This window comes from Physeter macrocephalus, chromosome 6 (assembly GCF_002837175.3).
Source record: "Physeter macrocephalus isolate SW-GA chromosome 6, ASM283717v5, whole genome shotgun sequence".
Classification (NCBI taxonomy): Eukaryota; Metazoa; Chordata; class Mammalia; order Artiodactyla; family Physeteridae; genus Physeter; species Physeter macrocephalus.
In genome coordinates, this window is record NC_041219.1 from 58,562,250 (window position 1) to 58,581,979 (window position 19,730).

General features: G+C 41.8%; 2 protein-coding genes across 2 annotated transcripts in view; one reads left to right on the top strand and one right to left on the bottom strand.

The window, feature by feature from the left end:
- Window positions 1–19,730, bottom strand: part of CD163 (CD163 molecule) — a 41,555-nt gene that overhangs the window by 15,412 nt on the left and 6,413 nt on the right. The window contains exons 6-13 of the mRNA XM_055085457.1: window positions 19,226–19,546; window positions 17,035–17,355; window positions 16,192–16,512; window positions 6,454–6,768; window positions 6,042–6,356; window positions 5,577–5,669; window positions 5,184–5,498; window positions 3,742–4,065 (exon numbers count right to left, since the gene is read on the bottom strand). Coding sequence (XP_054941432.1) covers window positions 3,742–4,065; window positions 5,184–5,498; window positions 5,577–5,669; window positions 6,042–6,356; window positions 6,454–6,768; window positions 16,192–16,512; window positions 17,035–17,355; window positions 19,226–19,546 — 2,325 coding nt within the window. The remainder of the gene's footprint in view (window positions 1–3,741; window positions 4,066–5,183; window positions 5,499–5,576; window positions 5,670–6,041; window positions 6,357–6,453; window positions 6,769–16,191; window positions 16,513–17,034; window positions 17,356–19,225; window positions 19,547–19,730) is intronic.
- LOC102993021 (dihydropyrimidinase-related protein 3) lies at window positions 425–2,259 on the top strand. The gene has a single exon (XM_024132653.3). The coding sequence runs from the start codon at window positions 425–427 to the stop codon at window positions 2,135–2,137; it is 1,713 nt and encodes a 570-aa protein (XP_023988421.1). The 3' UTR covers window positions 2,138–2,259.

Sequence of the window (19,730 nt, forward strand, 5' to 3'; positions counted from 1 at the left end):
CCCTAACACCATACACAAAAATAAACTCAAAATGGATTAAAGACCTAAATGTAAGGCCAGACACTATAAAACTCTTAGAGGATAACATAGGCAGAACAGTCTATGACATAAATCACAGCAAAATCCTTTTTGACCACCTCCTAGAGAAATGAAAATAAAAATAAAGATAAACAAATGGGACCTAATGAAACTTCAAAGCTTTTGCACAGCAAAGGAAACCATAAACAAGACGAAAAGACAACCCTCAGAATGGGAGAAAATATTTGCAAATGAAGCAACTGACAAAGGATTAATCTCCAAAATTTACAAGCAGCTCAATATCAAAAAAACAAACAATTCAATTTAAAAATGGGCAGAAGACCTAAATAGACATTTCTCCAAAGAAGATATGCAGATGGCCAACAAACACATGAAAGAATGCACCATGTCCTACCAAGGCAAGAAGAACACCCCGCGGATCGCGAGCGAACGTCTTCTGATCAAGGGAGGCAGAATCGTCAACGATGATCAATTCTTTTATGCTGATATTTACATGGAAGACAGCTTAATAAAGCAAATTGGAGACAATCTGATTGTGCCTGGAGGGGTGAAGACCATTGAGGTCAATGGGAAAATGGTGATCCCTGGAGGCATCAATGTCCACACTCACTTCCAGATGCCCTACAAGGGAATGACAACAGTGGATGACTTCTTCCAAGGGACCAAGGCTGCCTTAGTGGGGGGCACCACCATGATCATTGACCACGTGGTGCCCGAGCCTGAGTCCAGCCTGACGGAGGCCTATGAGAAGTGGCGGGAGTGGGCCGATGGCAAGAGCTGCTGTGATTATTCCTTACACATGGACATTACCCACTGGAATGACAGCATCAAGCAGGAGGTGCAGAGCCTTATCAAGGACAAAGGGGTGAACTCCTTCATGGTTTCCATGGCCTATAAGGATTTGTATCAAATGTCGAACACAGAGCTGTATGAGATCTTCACCTGTCTGGGAGAGCTGGGAGCCATCGCTCAGGTGCACGCTGAGAATGGGGATATCATTGCCCAGGAGCAAACCCGGATGTTGGAAATGGGGATAACCGGCCCAGAAGGCCATGTACTGAGCAGACCAGAGGAGATGGAAGCTGAGGCTGTGTTCCGTGCCATCACCATCACCAGCCAAACCAACTGTCCTCTCTACGTCACGAAGGTCATGATCAAGAGCCCAGCGGACCTCATCTCGCAAGCCAGGAAAAAAGGAAACGTGGTCTTTGGTGAGCCCATCACCGCCAGCCTGGGCACGGATTGGACCCATTACTGGAGCAAGAACTGGGCCAAGGAGGCTGTGTTTGTGACATCCCCACCTCTGAGTCCTGACCCAACCACCCCTGACTACATCAACTCCTCGCTGGCCAGTGGGGACCTGCAGCTCTCCAGGAGTGCCCACTGCACCATCAGCACGGCCCAGAAGGCCATCGGGAAGGACAACTTTACAGCCATTCCCGAGGGCACCAATGGTGTGGAGCAGCGGATGTCTGTCATCTGGGACAAGGCCATGACCACAGGGAAGATGGATGAAAACCAGTTCGTGGCCATGACAAGCACAAATGCTGCCAAGATCTTCAACCTGTGTCCCCGCAAGGGAAGAATATTTGTGGGGTCTGACAGCAACCTGGTGATCTGGGATCCAGATGCTGTCAAGATCGTCTCTGCCAAGAACCACCAGTCGGCTGCAGAGTACAACATCTTTGAAGGGATGGAGCTGCGTGGGGCTCCTCTGGTGGTCATCTGCCAGGGCAAGATCATGCTGGCAGATGGCAACCTGCACGTGACCCAGGGGGCTGGCCGCTTCATTCCCTGCAGCCCCTTCTCGGACTATGTCTACAAGCGCATTAAAGCCCGGAGGAAGATGGCAGACCTGCACACAGTGCCCAGGGGCATGTATGACGGGCCAGTGTTCGACCTGACCACCATGCCCAAGGGGGGCACCCCCGCCGGCTCCACCCGGGGCTCTCCCACGCGGCCCAACCCGCCTGTGAGGAAGCTCCATCAGTCCGGATTTAGCCTGTCAGGCACCCAAGTGGATGAGGGGGTCCACTCGGCCAGCACGCGCATCGTGGCGCCCCCTGGAGGCCGTTCTAACATCACATCCCTGAGTTAAGCGACCCCTCCCCCAAAGAGAGGGGCAGAAGCAAGAAGCGATTCTTTTGAAGCCAAAATGGTACACCAATATTTAAGAAGGAAAGTGAATCCAAACAGTTTCGATCTAAAGAATCAATAAGCCTCAAGCCTTATATTTCTCCAGTTTAACGCTCGCTTGCCTAGCTTTACGAATATTGTTTTGTTTTCTGTTTAAAAAAAAAAAAAAAACCTAAAAATAGAACTTCCATATGACCCAGCAATCCCACTACTTGGCATATACCCTGAGAAAACCATAATTCAAAAAGAGTCATGTACTACAATATTCATTGCAGTTCTATTTACAATAGCCAGGATGTGGAAGCAACCTAAGTGTCCATCAGCAGATGAATGGATAAAGAAGATGTGGCAGATATATACAATGGAATATTACTCAGCCATAAAAAGGAACGAAATTGAGTTATTTGTAGTGAGGTGGATGGACCTAGATTCTGTCCTACAGAGTGAAGTAAGTCAGAAAGAGAAAAACAAATACTGTATGCTAACACATATATGTGGAATAAAAAAATAAAATGGTTCTGAAGAACCTAGGGGCAGGACAGGAATAAAGACACAGACGTAGAGAATGGACTTTAGGACACGGGTGGGGGAAGGGTAAGCTGGGACGAAGTGAGAGAGTGGCATGGACATATATACACTACCAAACGTAGGGTGGATAGCTAGTGGGAAGCAGCCGCATAGCACAGGGAGATCAGCTCGGTGCTTTGTGACCACCTAGAGGGGTGGGATAGGGAGGGTGGGAGGGAGACGCAAGAGGGAGGAGATATGGGGATATATGTATATGTAGAGCTGATGCACTTTGTTATAAAGCAGAAACTAACACACCATTGTAAAGCAATTATACTCCAATAAAGTTGTTTTTTAAAAAAGGATTATGATATTAAAAAATCTGTTTTAAAACTTTGCTTATTTAATGTGTATTTTAAATTTTACATTTTTGCAAAATTCATCTTTTATGAAAGCAAATGTCCCTCCAGCAAACTGGGTGTATTTCATGCTGGACATAAGAATGTTAGTGTGACACCTGAAACTAACACAGCATTGTAAATCAACTACACTCCAATAAAATTTTTTAAAAAAGAATGTTAGTGTGACTTAGGAAATGTCAAATAGATAAAGTTAACATTGTAAATATAAAATGTTAAATTCTCTCAAACTGCCAGGTAGATAGAAATCTTCTTCCGGTTTAAAAAGGTGTAGAATGGGAAAATAATTCAGGATTGATCTTTCTGACTGCTTCTCTCTTTGTATTAAGTGTAACGAGATACTATTTGAAAGAAAAATGGGGCGATTCAATAGTCAAATGCTGAATTACATATTCTCTTCTCCTCATTTGTTCACAGAGGTAGCAACTGAATAAAACTTTGAGAAGACCGTCAGAGTATGATAGTCTTTGGGGAAATGATCACTGATCCTGAGTACCTAGAGGCCAAATTAAATACAACCCATTACATCATCCAGGTAGAATAAGGATTAACCAAAGTTTGCTCCTTCTTGTTTAGTTAGATCAGAAGATGCTAGTGGAGCTACAGAATGGAAGTTTCATATAGTCCAATGGATACTCACTGGCACACGTGATCCAGGTCTCCTCCGAGGGGCTGGCCAGTCTCTTCTTCCACGGAGACGATGGGCACTGCCATAAGGTGTCAGGCCCTTTAGGACACTGAACATTGTCCACCCACATGTGCTTGGACATCGTCTTGTCTGAAGATGCAGGAATGATGATGCTCCCTTTGTCCGCACAGCCCAACTGCCTGCATACCACTCCCACTGTGGCTGCAGACATGTTACTCTTGCCAACGCTGCCCCAGTCTCCATTGTAAAACACTTCCAGGTGTCCTGCACAGGTCTCTCTGCTGGTTTCACCGATGAGTCTCAGAGACATGAACTCTGGGATGAAGTAGAGAGTCAGCAGTTTTAAATCTTTTCTGAAGATTCAGAGGACTCTCTCCCTTTACTCTGGTGTGAGAATGGATTTAAAAATAGGTACGATACACTAGTAATTTCATTACTAGTAATTCTTTAGAAACGTCTGGATGATTTGGTAGACTTTTTTAAAATATAGTATTTGTTCTATAAATATTTCTGGTTTTCTAGTCTTGGACTTTGTAATTAGAGACCTCTTTAAAATGCCAACAGTGATTCTAGGTTGACGTCTAAATCTTAATCAAAGGCCCAGAGCCTTTTATGAATTACGTAGTTTGGATTTTTTTCTTCCTAAATTACCGTAATTTTAGCTTTCTAACCCTGTTCTGTTCATTTTTTGGCAGTTGTCCTTGATAGTTAGAATTTATTGAGACACTCAGCCACTAAAACCAATGTTTCATATACATTTCCTTAAAATGAAATATTTCCCTTTCTGACACTTCACAGTTTTGTTGTGTATGTCCTCTACAAGATTTACGTCACTGAATGTGAGTGATAGCAAAATCTCTTCTGGCATACAGAGTTTTTCACTTCCCTAAGTCATAGCACTCTTTTTTCCAATACATGACAACTGAGTACATTTCTGTGCTTCACGATGCTTTCTAAAATCTTACCATGTATACAAAACAAGAGCAGTGTCCTGTTATGGTAATTTATCTGTCGTTAAAAATTACTTGAGCATGGTGATTATCTTTTTCTCTGTAGAATGTAGCACCAAATGTATTTCTGCTGTCCTTTTAAATCTACTTTATTAATATAGCTATCATCGAGTGGTGCACTAAATCCTTACCCAATATCCAGCGCCACATATGTTTGTAAAAGAACTTATGGTTCGTTTTGCTGTAATTTTCATGATATGCAAACTCCCTTCTGAATGTTTCTCTTTCTGATATTATACTGCCTCGCACATGAGGTAGCACTAATTCATCAAATCCACACTTCCGGCAGCCGGAAACTCACAAGTGTCCCCTCTGAACCCGTATTTTAGGGAATTTGCTCAGATTAATATCCTTCACTACCCTTTGCCCCACCTCAGTCCTTTCTCATATAAGTATAATCAATTGCAATTATGCAGAACTTACCTGAGCAGATGACTCCTGCGTCCTCCTTATGCCTGCAGTTGTGCCGGCCCCAGCCATGGGAATGGCACTGCCAAATGCGAGATTCTCTTCCGTTACAGTTCACCTCATCCAGCCAGATGGGCCCAGTTCCTTCCCCGAAATGAGCAGAACCCATGGCATTAATGGCCCCTCCACAGCCCAGCTGCCTGCACACCACGTGGGCATCATTCAGGTCCCAGCTGTCGTCACAGATGGTGCCCCAGGAGCCCTCATGATAGATCTCTAGTCTCCCAGCACAGCGCCCGCCTCCGTTGACCAGGCGAAGTTGACCACTCCCTGCAAAGAGAAAATAAAATAGAAATGCATTTCTAAGGATTTTGAGATCATTTTCATAGACTGGTCACGGATTCTTACCTATGCAGGGAACACCACTTTCTCCTGAAACAATAGAGCTCGTTGGGTCCGAGGATGATGAATTGCACGGGGGGAGCGTCTGACTCTGGTTTCCTGCAAACACCAAACGTCATCAGTCACAAGAGATGCAAAAAGTTGGGGTGAGGAAAGGAGGTCAGCTGGAGTGTTAAATAGGTGAGCTAGGACAAACATAGCTTTAGAGAGAGGTGGATGGGTCAACCAGGCTGGGGATGAAGCAGGCCCTCTGAGAAGGCACATGGTAAGCACGGCATAATTATGAGGTCCACGAGAACTAAGTTTACTTTCCCTCTAAAAAGATAAATGAAGTTAACATTCTGGCACACTTCTCATGACCCCTCAGAACGGATCATTCCCTTTTACTTCTGTTCTTCGCTGTAGTTACACCCTCTCTTAAGGCACACCACCATGGGAGAGGCTCATCGCCGGCTGCCCTTCTTCTCTTACCTGAGCAGATTACAGAGGCCACTTGCCCCAAAGAACATAGCGATGCACCCAGAGCCGTCACGGGACAATCTCCCATGTGCCGCTCAGTCCCGGTGCAGTGAAACATGTGCCTCCAGACCTGCCCACTTCCTTTCCCAAAAGGCGCTCCTCTTGGGGTAGAAAGGGCAACTCCACATTTCAGCTGCTGGCAGAAAACGTGAGCATCTTCCACGTCCCAGTGAGAGTTGCAGAGAGATCCCCAGGTCCCGAGAATCTTGAGCTCCACTCTTCCTTCACATGGGGACTTGCCATTAACCAAGCGAACTTCTGTGTATCCTGAAAGGAGACAGGGCTTTAAAAAGGTGTCTGTGACTACCTAACCCTACCCTCTTCACAGTACGGGCACAAATTGAACACGTGCTCTGGGTCTCACTTGAGCAGACGACTCCAACATCCCTGCTGTGGCTACAGGTCCCGTCTGGGCGGGGTGCTACTGGGCAGAGGGAAAGATGGGGCTCGTGCCCCTCACACTGGAATTCTTCAGCCCAGATCTGTCCGTTTCCTTCTCCAAAGTGAGCTCCCCCCAGGATAGAGACGACCGTGCCGCATTGTAATTCCCTGCATAGCACACTGGCCGCTTCCAGAGAGAAGTCAGAATCACAGACGGTGCCCCAGGTGTCGCCATGTTTCACTTCAACACGACCAGAGCAGGGAATGTCCCCTCCGACTAGTTTGGGTTCCCTGTGGGCTGAAAAGTAATATTTCAGTGAGAGAGAACGTGATTCCAAGATTTTCCTTCATGATGAGAGTGAGGCAGGGAGTGAAAAGTGAGAACGGGAAGCTACTCTTTCCTCTTGGCTTTTCTGCCTAGAGTTGGGCTTAGCAAATTCCAGACCTCCCCATCCTTCATTGGACCTCTTCATCGGAGACAGTTCTGGAACTTTGCCTCCTGGAACCTGTAATTCCTGGAGCACGATTACTCTTTCCTCTCAGTATTTTGCCTATGTTATACATCACATTGGAGACCACAGATAATGGGTGTCCATCCTCTTTAATTTTTAGCCCTATATGCAGTCCGTCACCCAAGGGGTCTGCCCCAACCATTTCAAATGGTTCTAGGTAAGGATTTTTAATATATCAATACTTCCTGCTTCCAAAATGAACGCAGCAGACCTCTTCTTCCCTGTCACACTTGACAGGAGATGCTCCTTTTCTCCTGTTTTCTCCTCCTTCCTGCCTGACAGTGCTTTATCAGAACCTTTCATGTGTTCCCCAACCAAAGTTCTATCCTCCTTTCTCATCTTCTCAATGGACATCTTCTCTTAACTGCCAATAAATGTTTTCATCTATACATTTCTCTTTAAATTTATATTTATAAGCAGATCTACTTGGACATCTGGAACTTAAGGTGTTCAAAATTGAATGAATTATGTACTGACAAGCCCAGTATTGAGTATTCCTTACTCAATTAATGGTATCCAGGACCAAATTAGAATCACCTGAAATTGAACCCCCTTTTATCTCCCCATAAATAATGGTAATGATAGTAGTGAGTATTAAAGTGAACACTTATTTTGTGTATATATATATATACACATGTATATGGCATTTTAGTAAGTATTTAACAAACATTATTTCATCCTTACAATTGCCTTAGGGTATAACTATTAATAACATTCCGGTTTTACAGACAAGGAAACTAAAACATAGAGAACTGTAGTAATTTGCTAAGGTCGCACAGCAAATTAGTGAAGGGCCAGGATTTGGAGCCAGGCAGTGTACTAGAGAGCCTAGAATCCTGATCCCCTACAATACACTGCACATGTAGAAGCCACCAGGATGTGTCAGTCCTCCAGCATATTTTTCCTCCATATTTATCGTTACTTTGATGTCATTTGTCATCATATGTCATGTAGACTTTTTATTTATTTATTTAATTTATTTATTTTGGGCTGCGTTGGGTCTTCGTGGCTGCACGCGGGCTTTTCTCTAGTTGCGGTGAGTGGGGGCTACTCTTCGTTGTGCTGCAGGGGCTTCTCATTGCAGTGACTTCTCTTGTTGCGGAGCACGGCCTCTAGGTACGCGGTCTTCAGTAGTTGTGGCTCGTGAACTCTAGAGCGCAGGCTCAGTAGTTGTGGCGCACAGGCATAGTTGCCCCGTGGCATGTGGGATCTTAGTTCCCCGACCAGGGCTCGAACCCGTGTCCCCTGCATCGGCAGGCGGATTCTCAACCACTGTGCCACCAGGGAAGCCCTGTCATGTAGACTTTTGCAATAGCTTCCTAAGTGGTCTCCTAGCTTCTAAGTCCTCTTTCCAGTAAATCTACACCATGACCATGAGTGTATTATTAAAGTTCAAATATTTTCACATAATTTCTTTGTCTTCAAGGTAAGTCGGTGTTTCTTTACTACTTATATAATAATTTATCTTTTTAACAAATATTATTAAGCACCTACAATATTTTAGGCATTTGGATGGGCACAGAGTTCAGTCTATCAGTGAGAATAGATAATTCTAATACTACTAATAATAATCATAACCACAGTAGCTAACATGTATTGATCACTTGCTGTGTAATTCCCATGAGGGAGTAGATATTATTATTATTATCACCATTTTTTTCTTTTGAGGAAATTGCAGCACAGAGAGCTTTGGCAGCTTCCCCAATTATCACCCATCTATTCAAATTAAGGGGGGATAATAAGCACTGTTTTCTTAGCATACTTGAAAATACTCTATGAGGTCACCTGAAAAGCCTTAACATCTATTACTCTACCAATCATACCTGACACCTCAGCCTAAATATTCTTTCTCAAGCTTCTGTACCTCTGCAGACACTTTTCTCTCTACTTATTATATATTTCCCAACCTTATGTACCTGGGAAAAAGTTACTTCTTTTCAAGGCTGCTCAGTTTCTCATTAATTGCTCTCTCCTTCAAGAACACATAATTTAGTAGAAGATACACATGTTCAAATAATAATTTGAGTCCAAAACTAGATACATATTTTAGATACAAAACTAACAAATGAAGGAGTCATCAGCTCTATTAAATCTGAACTGAGTTTGATAAAAAGATGAGGAGTTTGCCAAGTAAATAATGTGTGATATGGCATTTAAAGAATAAAGTCATGAAATAGCATGATGTAATTGAGAAATTACGGATAATTTACCATGGTTGGAATTTAAAATGTAAAGAAAAGACACACGAGAAATAAAGCTGAAGAAATGGGGCTCAGGTTTTAAGGACATTCTTTGCCAGGTTGAGAGCACACTCATCGAGATAAGTCTGAGTTTCTTTTAACATACTCAGCGGTAATTCAAGTTACGTGAGAGATACAAACTATTTCCTTTAATTCACCTTAAAAGAGAGGAAGGAAAGGAAATGCATATGAAATTGGACTTTCTAAAAGGCATAAGGTTTTTAGAGATGCCTGCTGTTAAATATCACTAATTTTTACGATCCCTCAACATTACTATCAGCATGACACAGATATACTATCAGCCCTCGCCAGTTTCCTGAAGTGTTCTAGATCTGACTATATTCTCTATTATAGAAGTATAGAATAACTCAGCATGCAAAAATTTCACCATTTATCCATTAAATATGTACAAAGCAAGTTTTATCCACATTTGAGTTGAAGAACACGTTGCTTTCTAAACACAGCTAAGACTAAAGCAAATAATGCCTCTACAACACAAATAATGAAAGATTCTTGAGTCAAGTCCTTGATTTAATCTTGTTGAATCATTATTTGAGCATGAGATTCCTCCGAGATATCATTAGCTAATATTCATATAATCCTATTCCACTTTTGGACAGACCTAAACCCCTGAATAAAAGCAGTTTCTTACGAAATTGAATTATTTGTAGTGAGGTGGATGGACCTAGAGTCTGCCATACAGAGTGAAGTAAGTCAGAAATAGAAAAATAAATACCATATGCTAACACATATATATGGAATCTAAGAAAAAAAAAAAAGGTCATGAAGAACCTAGGGTTAAGATGGGAATAAAGACACAGACCTACTAGAGCATGGACTTGAGGATATGGGGAGGGGGAAGGGTAAACTGTGACGAAGTGAGAGAATGGCATGGACATATATACACTACCAAATGTAGGGTGGATAGCTAGTGGGAAGCAGCCGCATGGCACAGGGAGATCAGCTAGGTGGTTTGTGACCACCTAGAGGGGTGGGATAGGGAGGGTGGGAGGGAGGGAGACACAAGAGGGAAGAGATATGGGAACATATGTATATGTATAACTGATTCACTTTGTTGTAAAGCAGAAACTAACACACCATTGTAAAGCAATTATACTCCAATAAAGGTGTTAAAAAACAAAAAAACCCAGTTTCGTAGATTGAGCCAAATTCAGCTTTCTTTTAACCTCTTGCTCTCTCATCTAGATCAATCTCGAACAAAATAAAACACAACCAGTGAAAAAACAACCTCCCCCCAACCAAAACAAAACAAAAACAAATAACTTTCTCTTTAATGGTGAAAACTTGTGAAGCACTTGAAAACAAGTCCCTTCTGTAAGTATCCTCTTATTTCCTTTGTCATAAAATATTTGAGTCCAGGGCAAAAGAGAAATTCTTCCACCCAGAAATGTCTTGGAGACTGTATCCTCAGCCTTTATTTCATGAACTGCTAGTAACACATTAATCTGTACCACAGATTGGATTCCTTATACCATTTACTCTGTGTACATGGTTAGAATATTGGTAATTTACCCCTTTAAGGGATTTTTTTTTTCCTGTTAAACCTATGAGTGCATTTTAACATAAAAGCCATTAATTGAATTTTTGTGCCTGGATTTAGCTCCTTTAATCAATAAGTTAAACTTTCCCTGACATCCATAACTAAATCTGTATTCATGTCTTTCTGTAGAAATGAATAAATGAAGAAATGGAGAAATGAAGAACAAATATAAGAAATAATTATTAGAGTTACTTCCTTTTGTTTCGTAATAGATAAAATACACAATATGCTTTAAAGAAGCATTGATACATTTTCATCATTTATTCCTTTCCAGACTCTGAAGAAGTATAAATCATTCTAGTCTCAAAATTATTTTTTAGACTTTAGCAGAATAAAACACAACTCAAATGAACCATTTCTTAGGTTCAGATGTCCTCTACAGCAAATATACAGTCATCACAAACAAAATGTCTGGGATTCAAAGCAATTTTGTGGCCAAAATTCTTAGACTTCTTTGTAGCTGGCTTGTCTAAACTACGTGTCAGGGATAAATTGTTACTTTGTCTTTCTAGTCCTCCAGATTTACTGAGTTCTGGCCCCTATCAGCCATAAAACCTTGTGCTTTATAAAAGTCTAAGAATTTGAACAGATTATGGAATTCGTAGTTTGAACTTGACAGGCACATAGACAGTATTTCCGTAATTTTTTCCTGGAAATCTTCTGAAAGTATCAAGTAAATCAAAAAATAAAATTACAAACTCTATTTCTAGAAAAACAAGGAAAGAGCTAAAATCTAGGCCCCAAAATAAGTATTAATAGAAGAGCTTCCAGAAAGCTACAGAAATATAGTAAGAGAGTTTACAAAAGGAAGCAAAGTGCACATACGGCAAATAGCAAACAAAAATATAATTTTGTAAAGAGAGGGGCCCACCTTAAGTTGCAGATTTATGCTATTTGCGATTTCTATTATAGGCAGCTTAATAGAATCCTAAATAATTCAGAATGTGTTATCATAAGTGAGGTACTCTAGTAATAAAACCTAACTTTTGGATGTGGTTGAATGGAATTCATGGGCAGAATATACTAATGACTCAGATATTGTAGGCTGGAAAGCTAATAAGTCATGTTATCCATGGTAAGATATTTGGACAAATGTCACCTTGGAAAGAAAACCAAGTGCTTACTAAAGGTGAAAAATTTGAGAACATATTGGGAAAAGTGTAAAAAAAGAAAAGTATACTTTTATAAAGGTATAAAAAAAGAAAATATCAGAATGTTGACATGGCATGAATCCTCCTTGCCACTTTCAACACTTAAGAGAGAGGTAAGCTCAGACTAGAAGAAGCTAGACTGCAAGAAGAAATGGAAGGATAAATACTAATTCTGTGAGGGAGACATCTTCTGCCTGCAGCTACTGTATGTAGTTAATTGAGAGTCCTATAATTTGGAACTTAACAGGATTGAAGAAAAAAAAAAACCCTACGTATCCTGTCCCCTAAATTAAGGTGGTGATAAAACTGCAGATTTAGCAGAAAATAAAATTGATGCTCTGCATACAAAGACAATGAGCCTACCAGCAGAGACAGGATTTAGGTCTTGCCTTTCCAAACACAGGGTTTCAAATGACCTTAGGGCAGTGGCCAATAAATTAAGAGGAAGGGCCTGGTCACAGGATAGATCAAAGTATGTAATTTATTCTTTGTTGTTACTTTCACATGGCATTGGATTAAAGCAAACAGACTAGAAGCCTGCTAAGTTTGGAGAGAATTTTTTGCTGACTTTGAGGGCAGCCAACATCGGCTAATGATTACTCAACGCTAAAAGCAATCCAAGGTTTGCAATCCAAATCAGTATCAGCAGAAAGTGGGTTGTGAAAGCTGTGCAGCCCCCGGACAGGTATACTCTCCAAACTGAACTCAGAATTGACTATGAGAACAACGCACTAGGAAGTAATGCCCTGAGAAGAGCAACTGGGCTCGTGAAGGACAGTGCGCAGAGAGCAGCTTCTCAGAGGGCAGAACCTGGTCTATCAAACTGGCTCACCAACACATTTCGTCACTTTCAGGGCAACTCATTAACGTGTCCAGTAGGATTTGATAATTACTGCAGAAGAACAACTCTAGGTGTTTCTTGGTGACCACAGCACCACCCAAACAGCCTTAAACTTCTTACCTATTTGACTTATTTTAAATGAGAAAAAAATTTTTTTTTTCTTTAGCCACTCAGGTGGTTTCTCTTGTAGTTGCAGCTGAACTTCATACTAATTAAATAAAATAAATTAATAGGAAAATAGACAACCCTTTCTAAATTTAGAAGGAAATTATCAGACATACAAATATGCTTACACATTCCCAAACACATGCAAAGGCCCCATAAAGGTCATAGAGTGAAATATGTTTTCAGTTGTAGCATATTACACAACAATACATATTATGTATATATAATATGACAACATAATAATGCATAATATGACTAAGTTAAGGTCAAATACATCTCCCGTTTCAAAAAAGTAACTCTATCAGTGTCCTTTTCAACATAAATCCCAATTCTGAGTACAAGTGATGCACCTGGAACAAAATTATTTGTAAAGGTTGAAAGTAAGAGAATAGAAAATAAAGCAACAGGTGAGATATTAATATCAGACAGATTTGATTCAGAACAAAAATTTTTGGGGATTTCCCTGGTGGTCCAGTGGTTAGGACTTCTCGCTTTCACTGCCGAGGGCGCGGGTTCAATCCCTGGTCGGGGAGCTAAGGTCCCACAAGCTGTGTGGCACAGCCAGAAAAAAAAAAATTGTTCAACCATAAATGATGGAAAACTTATAATACTAAAAAGAGCAATTCACAATGACCACATAACAGTCATAGGAAGCTCTGCGTCCCAGATTCACAGAGCATCAATTCATCAATTATACGATATAGCTACTGGTACACTCAGTGGAAAACCTATAACCTCAAATGGTTATATTAATAAACAGGAAAGAATCAAAATTAATTAAGCATCCAACTTGAGAAGTTAAGTCTCATATCAGGCTCCCCAGCCCAGGGGTCCTGCACCCCCAGAACGTTTGGCTTTGAAGGCCAGCAGGGCTTACTTTTGGGAGAGCCGAGGGTTGTGGGAAATAGAGACTCCACTCATAAGGGACACACACAAAATCTCACCCTCTCCGGGACCCAGGGCAGAAGCAGTAATTTGAAAGGAGCCTGGGTCAGACCCACCTGCTGATCTTGGAGAGCCTCCCGGAGAGGCAGGAGGTGACTGGAGTTCACCCTGAGAACATAGACACTGGCAGCAGTCATTTTGGGGAGCTCATTCTGCCACAAGGATACTGGTGTTAGAAAAAGTCATTTTTGGAATCCTCTCTTTAGCTTATTAGCACCAGGACCCAGACCCACTCACCAACCTGTCAGCACCAGTACTGAGACACCTGAGACCAAGCATCAGGCAGCGACACCCCTCCCCCACTACTGCCCCTACCAGCAGGCAGGCTTCCTTGAGACATCCTGAGCCCACAGCTACCCTGGAACATGGCCCTGCCCACCAGAGGGCCCAGGACCCAGCCCCACACCACAGTGGGCCGGCACTAGTACAGGGACAGCTAGGGCCCTGCAGCCAGAGACCCTGGGACCCAGCTCCACCCACCAGAGGGCTGTTGCTAGCCCTGGGACAAGCCTTATCCCCCAGTGGACAGACCCCAGCCCTAGGACCACCGTAGCCCCACAACCTGCCTTGTCAGGACACAGCCCACCCACAAAGAGGCCAGTACCAGCACCTCTGGGACCCTGGCCCTGTCCATCAGCAAGCCAACACCAGCTCTGGGATTCCTGGGCCCTATAGCTGGGACCCCAGGACCTGTCTGCCTTCCAGTGGCTGGCATTAGCCCCAGGACATGGCTTCATGCACCAGTAGGTGGGCACCAGCCCCAGGATCCCTTGGACATTGGTCCCACTGACAAACAGGTAGACACCAACTCTGAGACATGTTGGACCCCTCAGCCATCTGCCCCAGGAACCAGCTCCACTCACCAGCAGGCCAACACTAGCTTTGGGACACCCCGGAACCCACAGCCAGCCATGTCAGGAACAAGCTCCACCCACCAGCAGTATGACACTAGATCTGAGAACCCTGGCTCTGTAATCACCCATTGTAGAACCTGGCTCAACCCACAGTGAAACAGCACTAGTCCTGGGACACCTCTCGTCTCTGCAGCCAGCTACCCCATGCCAAACACATCAGAAGGACTTGTGCAGTCAACATGGGGGGCACCCCTAGAACATAGAGCTCTGGTGACCAGAGGGGAGTGTGCTGCTGAAAGCATAGGACATTCCCCACAAAAGGCCATTTCTCTAAGGTTGGGAAATGTAACCAATCTACCAGATATGTAGAACTGAAAACAGCAAGTTAGGCAAAATGAGGCAACAGAGGAACAAGTTGCAAACAAAGGAACAAGATAAACCCCCAGAATAAGAACTAAGTGAAGTGCAGATAGGCAATCTACCTGACATCAAACGCAATGGTGAAAAGCTGAAAGCATTTCCTCTAAGATCAGGAGCAAAGGCAAGGATGCCCACTCTTGCCATTTTTATTCAACGTAGTATCTAAAGTTCTAGGAACAGCAATCAGACAAGAGAAAGAAATAGAAGGAATCTAAACTGGAAAGGAAGAAGTAATACTGTCACTGTTTGCAGATGACATGATACTGTATATAGAAAGCCCTAAAGAGGCCACCAAAAAACTACTAGAATTCATCAACGAATCTGGTAAAGTTGCAGGATACAAAATTAATATACAGAAATCTGTTGCATTTCTATGCACTAACAATGAACTATCAGAAAGAGAAATTAAGGAAATAATCTCATTTACCATCACATAAAAAAGAATAAAATACCTAGGACTAAACCTACCCAAGGAAGCAAAAGACCTGTACTCAGAAAACTATAAGACAATGATGAAAGAAATTGAAGATGACTCAAACAGGTGGAAAGATATACTGTGTTTCTGGACTGGAAGAATCAATATGGTTAAAATGACCATACTACCCAAAGCAATCTACAAATTTAATGCAATCCCCATCAAATTACCAATGGCATTTTTTCACAAAACTAAACAATAAATTTAAAATTTGTATGGAAACACAGAAGACCCCAAATAGCCAAAAACAATCTTGAGAAAGAGGAACGGAGCTGGAGGAATCAGGATCCTTGGCTTCAGACTATACTACAAAGCTACAGTCAACAAAAGAGTACGGTACTGGCACGAAAACAGACACGTAGATCAATAGAACAGGATAGAGAGCCCAGAAATAAATCCATGCACCTATGATCATCTAATCTATGACTAAGGAGGCAAGAATATACAATGGAGAAAAGAAAGTCTCTTCAATAAGTGGTACTGGGTAAACTGGACAGCTACATGTAAAAGAATAAAATTGGAATGCAACTTTTTAACACGTTGATTGAAAGTCTTACCTGAGCAGGTAACTTTGGCTTCATCATAGTGATCACAACTAAGTCCACCCCATTGCCAATTCTTGCAGTCCCAAAGAGAAGTTTCATTTCCATTACAGCTGCTTAAAAACAGCCATGTGTTTGTTGCCTTAATTTTGGAATAAACTTGATAGGATGTTTTGAGTGCAGATCCACATCCCAGCTGCCTGCAAACCACATCAGCTTCTTTCAGTCCCCAGACTCTGTCACACACTTTCCCTATCAAATTCTGAATTTCCACCTCCACTGTCCCAGCACACTGGCTGCCTCCACCTTTAAGTCTCAGTTCCAGATCTGATCCATCTGCAAAAGAAACATAAACTTAGGCCATAGATACATATGGAGGTTAGCTCTCAAAGGGTATTTTTAAAATCTTGTTCCTTCCCAGATACTGAGACACTGGAAATTCTGGCTTACGCATCTCCTGACTTTTTGAAGAGTCAGTATAGACCATGAATTTGCTTAGAAATGGGATGACAGTTTCAAAACTTAATAAAAATTGTCAGTGGCTAAAAAATACGAGCAAATCAGATATAAAGAAAAGACCTATATCATTTTGTCTTTTGGAGCTCCAGGTAGATTTAGAATTTGAAGTGTGGTCCCTAACAGCAGTCGGAAAAATTATTATAGAAAATAGAGTCAGACAACCCACCAAACTAGTCATATAAAGAATGCGTTAAAGATTCCTCACAACTGTAAAAGAATTCCCAACAAGGAAATTACTAGATATTTCTCTCTCTCACATCTCACACCTATTCCTACTCCTAAAGAACACAGGTCCTTCCTCCTCTGTTTTTGTTTTTGTTTTGTTTTGTTTTAACTTACCAGAACACGTCACACCAGCATCTTCATTATGATTGCAATAATGCTTTCCCCATTCTTGGTGTTTACATTGCCAGAGAGCAGACTCATGTCCATGGCAGGAAACACTGTCAAGCCAAATATGTCCAGTTCCTTCACTGGCGTTGACTCGACCAATGGCAGTGACGGCAGTTGGACATCCCAGTTGCTTACATGCCACAGCGGCATCGTTACTATCCCAGCCATCATCACACACTGTCCCCCATTCTCCTTGGAATTTCACTTCTAATCTTCCTGAACATTCAGTGACTCCATCTACCAGTCGCAGGCTCAGGTCTGCTCCCTCTGTAAGAGGGAAACACAGTGATAAAGAAACAAGAATGAAGGCACTCTAAACAGCTGTACCTGAGATGAATTAAAGGAGAGATAGAGAAAACAGCGATATATTACCACTGAAAATCGTTAAAGATGGAAGGAGGAGTGGATCAGGCAAGAAGACAGGACTTTTTACGGATTGGAAGTTTGGGACTAGCAGATGCAAACTATTATATATAGAATGGATAAACAAGGTCCTATTGTATAGCACAGAGAACTATATTCAATATCTTGTAATAAACCATAATGGAAAAGATCAATCAATCAATCAATAAAAATTAAAAAACAAAAAAGAAGACAGGGCTTCTCACTATGGAGAGCATGCATTATAGGAAGAGTTTCTAACAGGAGGCCCAGGGACTGAAATTTATCTAGATATTTGCTTGTTTGATCACCACAGATTTTTTTGTTGGAATTGTTTGGTTTTTTCCCTTTTAAATATATATTTGCAGGTGTCTAGGTGGGACATACACACTCCAGTTTGCCTCAATACTCAATACTCACTTTTGCCTCTGACTTCATTGCCTACCCAGACTACCGGGTTTGTATTACATGCCTGACCCCTTTCTGACCACTTCTGTAGTTTAAAAGCAAAGCAAAGAGAAAAGGGACCTCACCATTACCACTTTGAGCTTCCCCCAATCAATAGTCCTCAAAGAACAGAACTTGATTCTAAGTAATATCCTATAATAAATAAATTGCTTTTTTCCTCAGGCAGTTTTGGTTCTTGTTGTCACAATGCTGTTTATTGTGATTACTCAGCACGTATAAAACACACTGAGGGAAACAGAAGGTACATACTGGGTTTTTTCTACACCAAATCCCTTTCACTTTCTTTAGCTAACAGAATCCATCTTTTCTGTAGGAATCCCATTCTTTGTGGTTTAGACTATAGATGGTCACATTATTCAACAAGAAAAAAGCCAATTTGGTAATTCCCTGGCTGTCCAGTGGTTAGGACTCCGTGCTTTCACTGCTGTGACCGGGCTTGGATCCCTGGTTGGGGAACTAAGATCCCTCAAGCTGCGCAGTGCTTGGATGGAGCCAACTGTACCTCCTGGATTTCCCAGTTTTCTGAGTCAGTATTCTCTCATTTTAAAGTTAGTTTGAATTGAAATTCCTTCATTTGAAAAAAAAAAATACCTGGTGAATACAGGGACATTTTTACCCTAGTTATAGTTTCCTAAATATTCCCTGGGGTTCAAGACTTACTAGGTCTTCTTCAAACCTGGCACTCAAGTGAAGAAAGGAGAGTGACAGTCTTGTACATGCAAAGCCATGTCCCTGTCCCGTAATCAAGCGTGAAACATGAAATTTTCTAGACAGACACAGTGCCTGCTCATAACATAGCACTAACATCAATGAGGTTTTAATAGGAAACCAATTTTTTAAATCATTTGATTCTGTGAATTTAAGAAAAGGTGGGTTTAAGAAAGGGTGGGTCAAAATGGCTAAAGAGGAGACTTTTGTAGGTAGAGGGTGATAAGGGGGGGTGCTCCAAAACATCCAGAAAGCAAAATTTTAACCAGTTTTTAACAGTTAACTTTTTCTTTCTTTTTTTGGAGGGATGGGGGGAGTGGACTATTCTCTAAACACTTCCTTCTACCCTCATGACTTGGATCTCAATTTCACTGTCATCATTCCCCCCTAACCTATTTATCCTAATTACAGTTAAGGTAAAAATTCCACAGGTATCAGAACTGCATCCTGAAATTCGGTAATAATAAGGCGATAAAAGAAGCAGACTTCATTATGTTTTTAGGATTTCAGCCTTTTGAGACTTTTACCCCCTTTTTTTGTCCTCTCATGGAGAACAGAAAAAACACAGGCCAGTCCTTACCTAAGCAAATCACTCCAGCATCCTCAGCGTGATCACAATTATGCTTTCCCCATCCTTCATGTTTGCAGTTCCAGAGAGCTGACTCATTTCCATTGCATACAAGATCATCAAACCAGATTGGTCCAGAACCTTCTCCAAAATTAGCTGAACCAGAGAAACTGACAGCACTTCCACATTCAAGTTGTTTACAAACCACAGAAGCATGATCTATGTTGAAGTTATCGTCACACACAGTTCCCCACTGTCCTTGGAATTTGACCTCTATTCTTCCTGAGCACCGGTTTCCTCCATTCATCAGCCTCATCTCCAAATCAGATCCATCTAGAGCGGAGAAAAGACCAGAATTCAGAAGTAATATTTATATGTATTCAGAAGTGATTTTAGAAAATAATATTCCTCTAGTCACTTGAGATTTGATCCGATCCTTAAAAATGATGCTTCATTTTGGATGCTGCCCCTGTTCATATTTTGGAGAATTTTAATCTTTTGAAAACCAACCCACGAT

What these genes read in the sequence shown, in the direction of transcription:
- LOC102993021 (XM_024132653.3), top strand. Translation starts at nt 425, where the DNA reads ATGTCCTACCAAGGCAAGAAGAACACCCCGCGGATCGCGAGCGAACGT.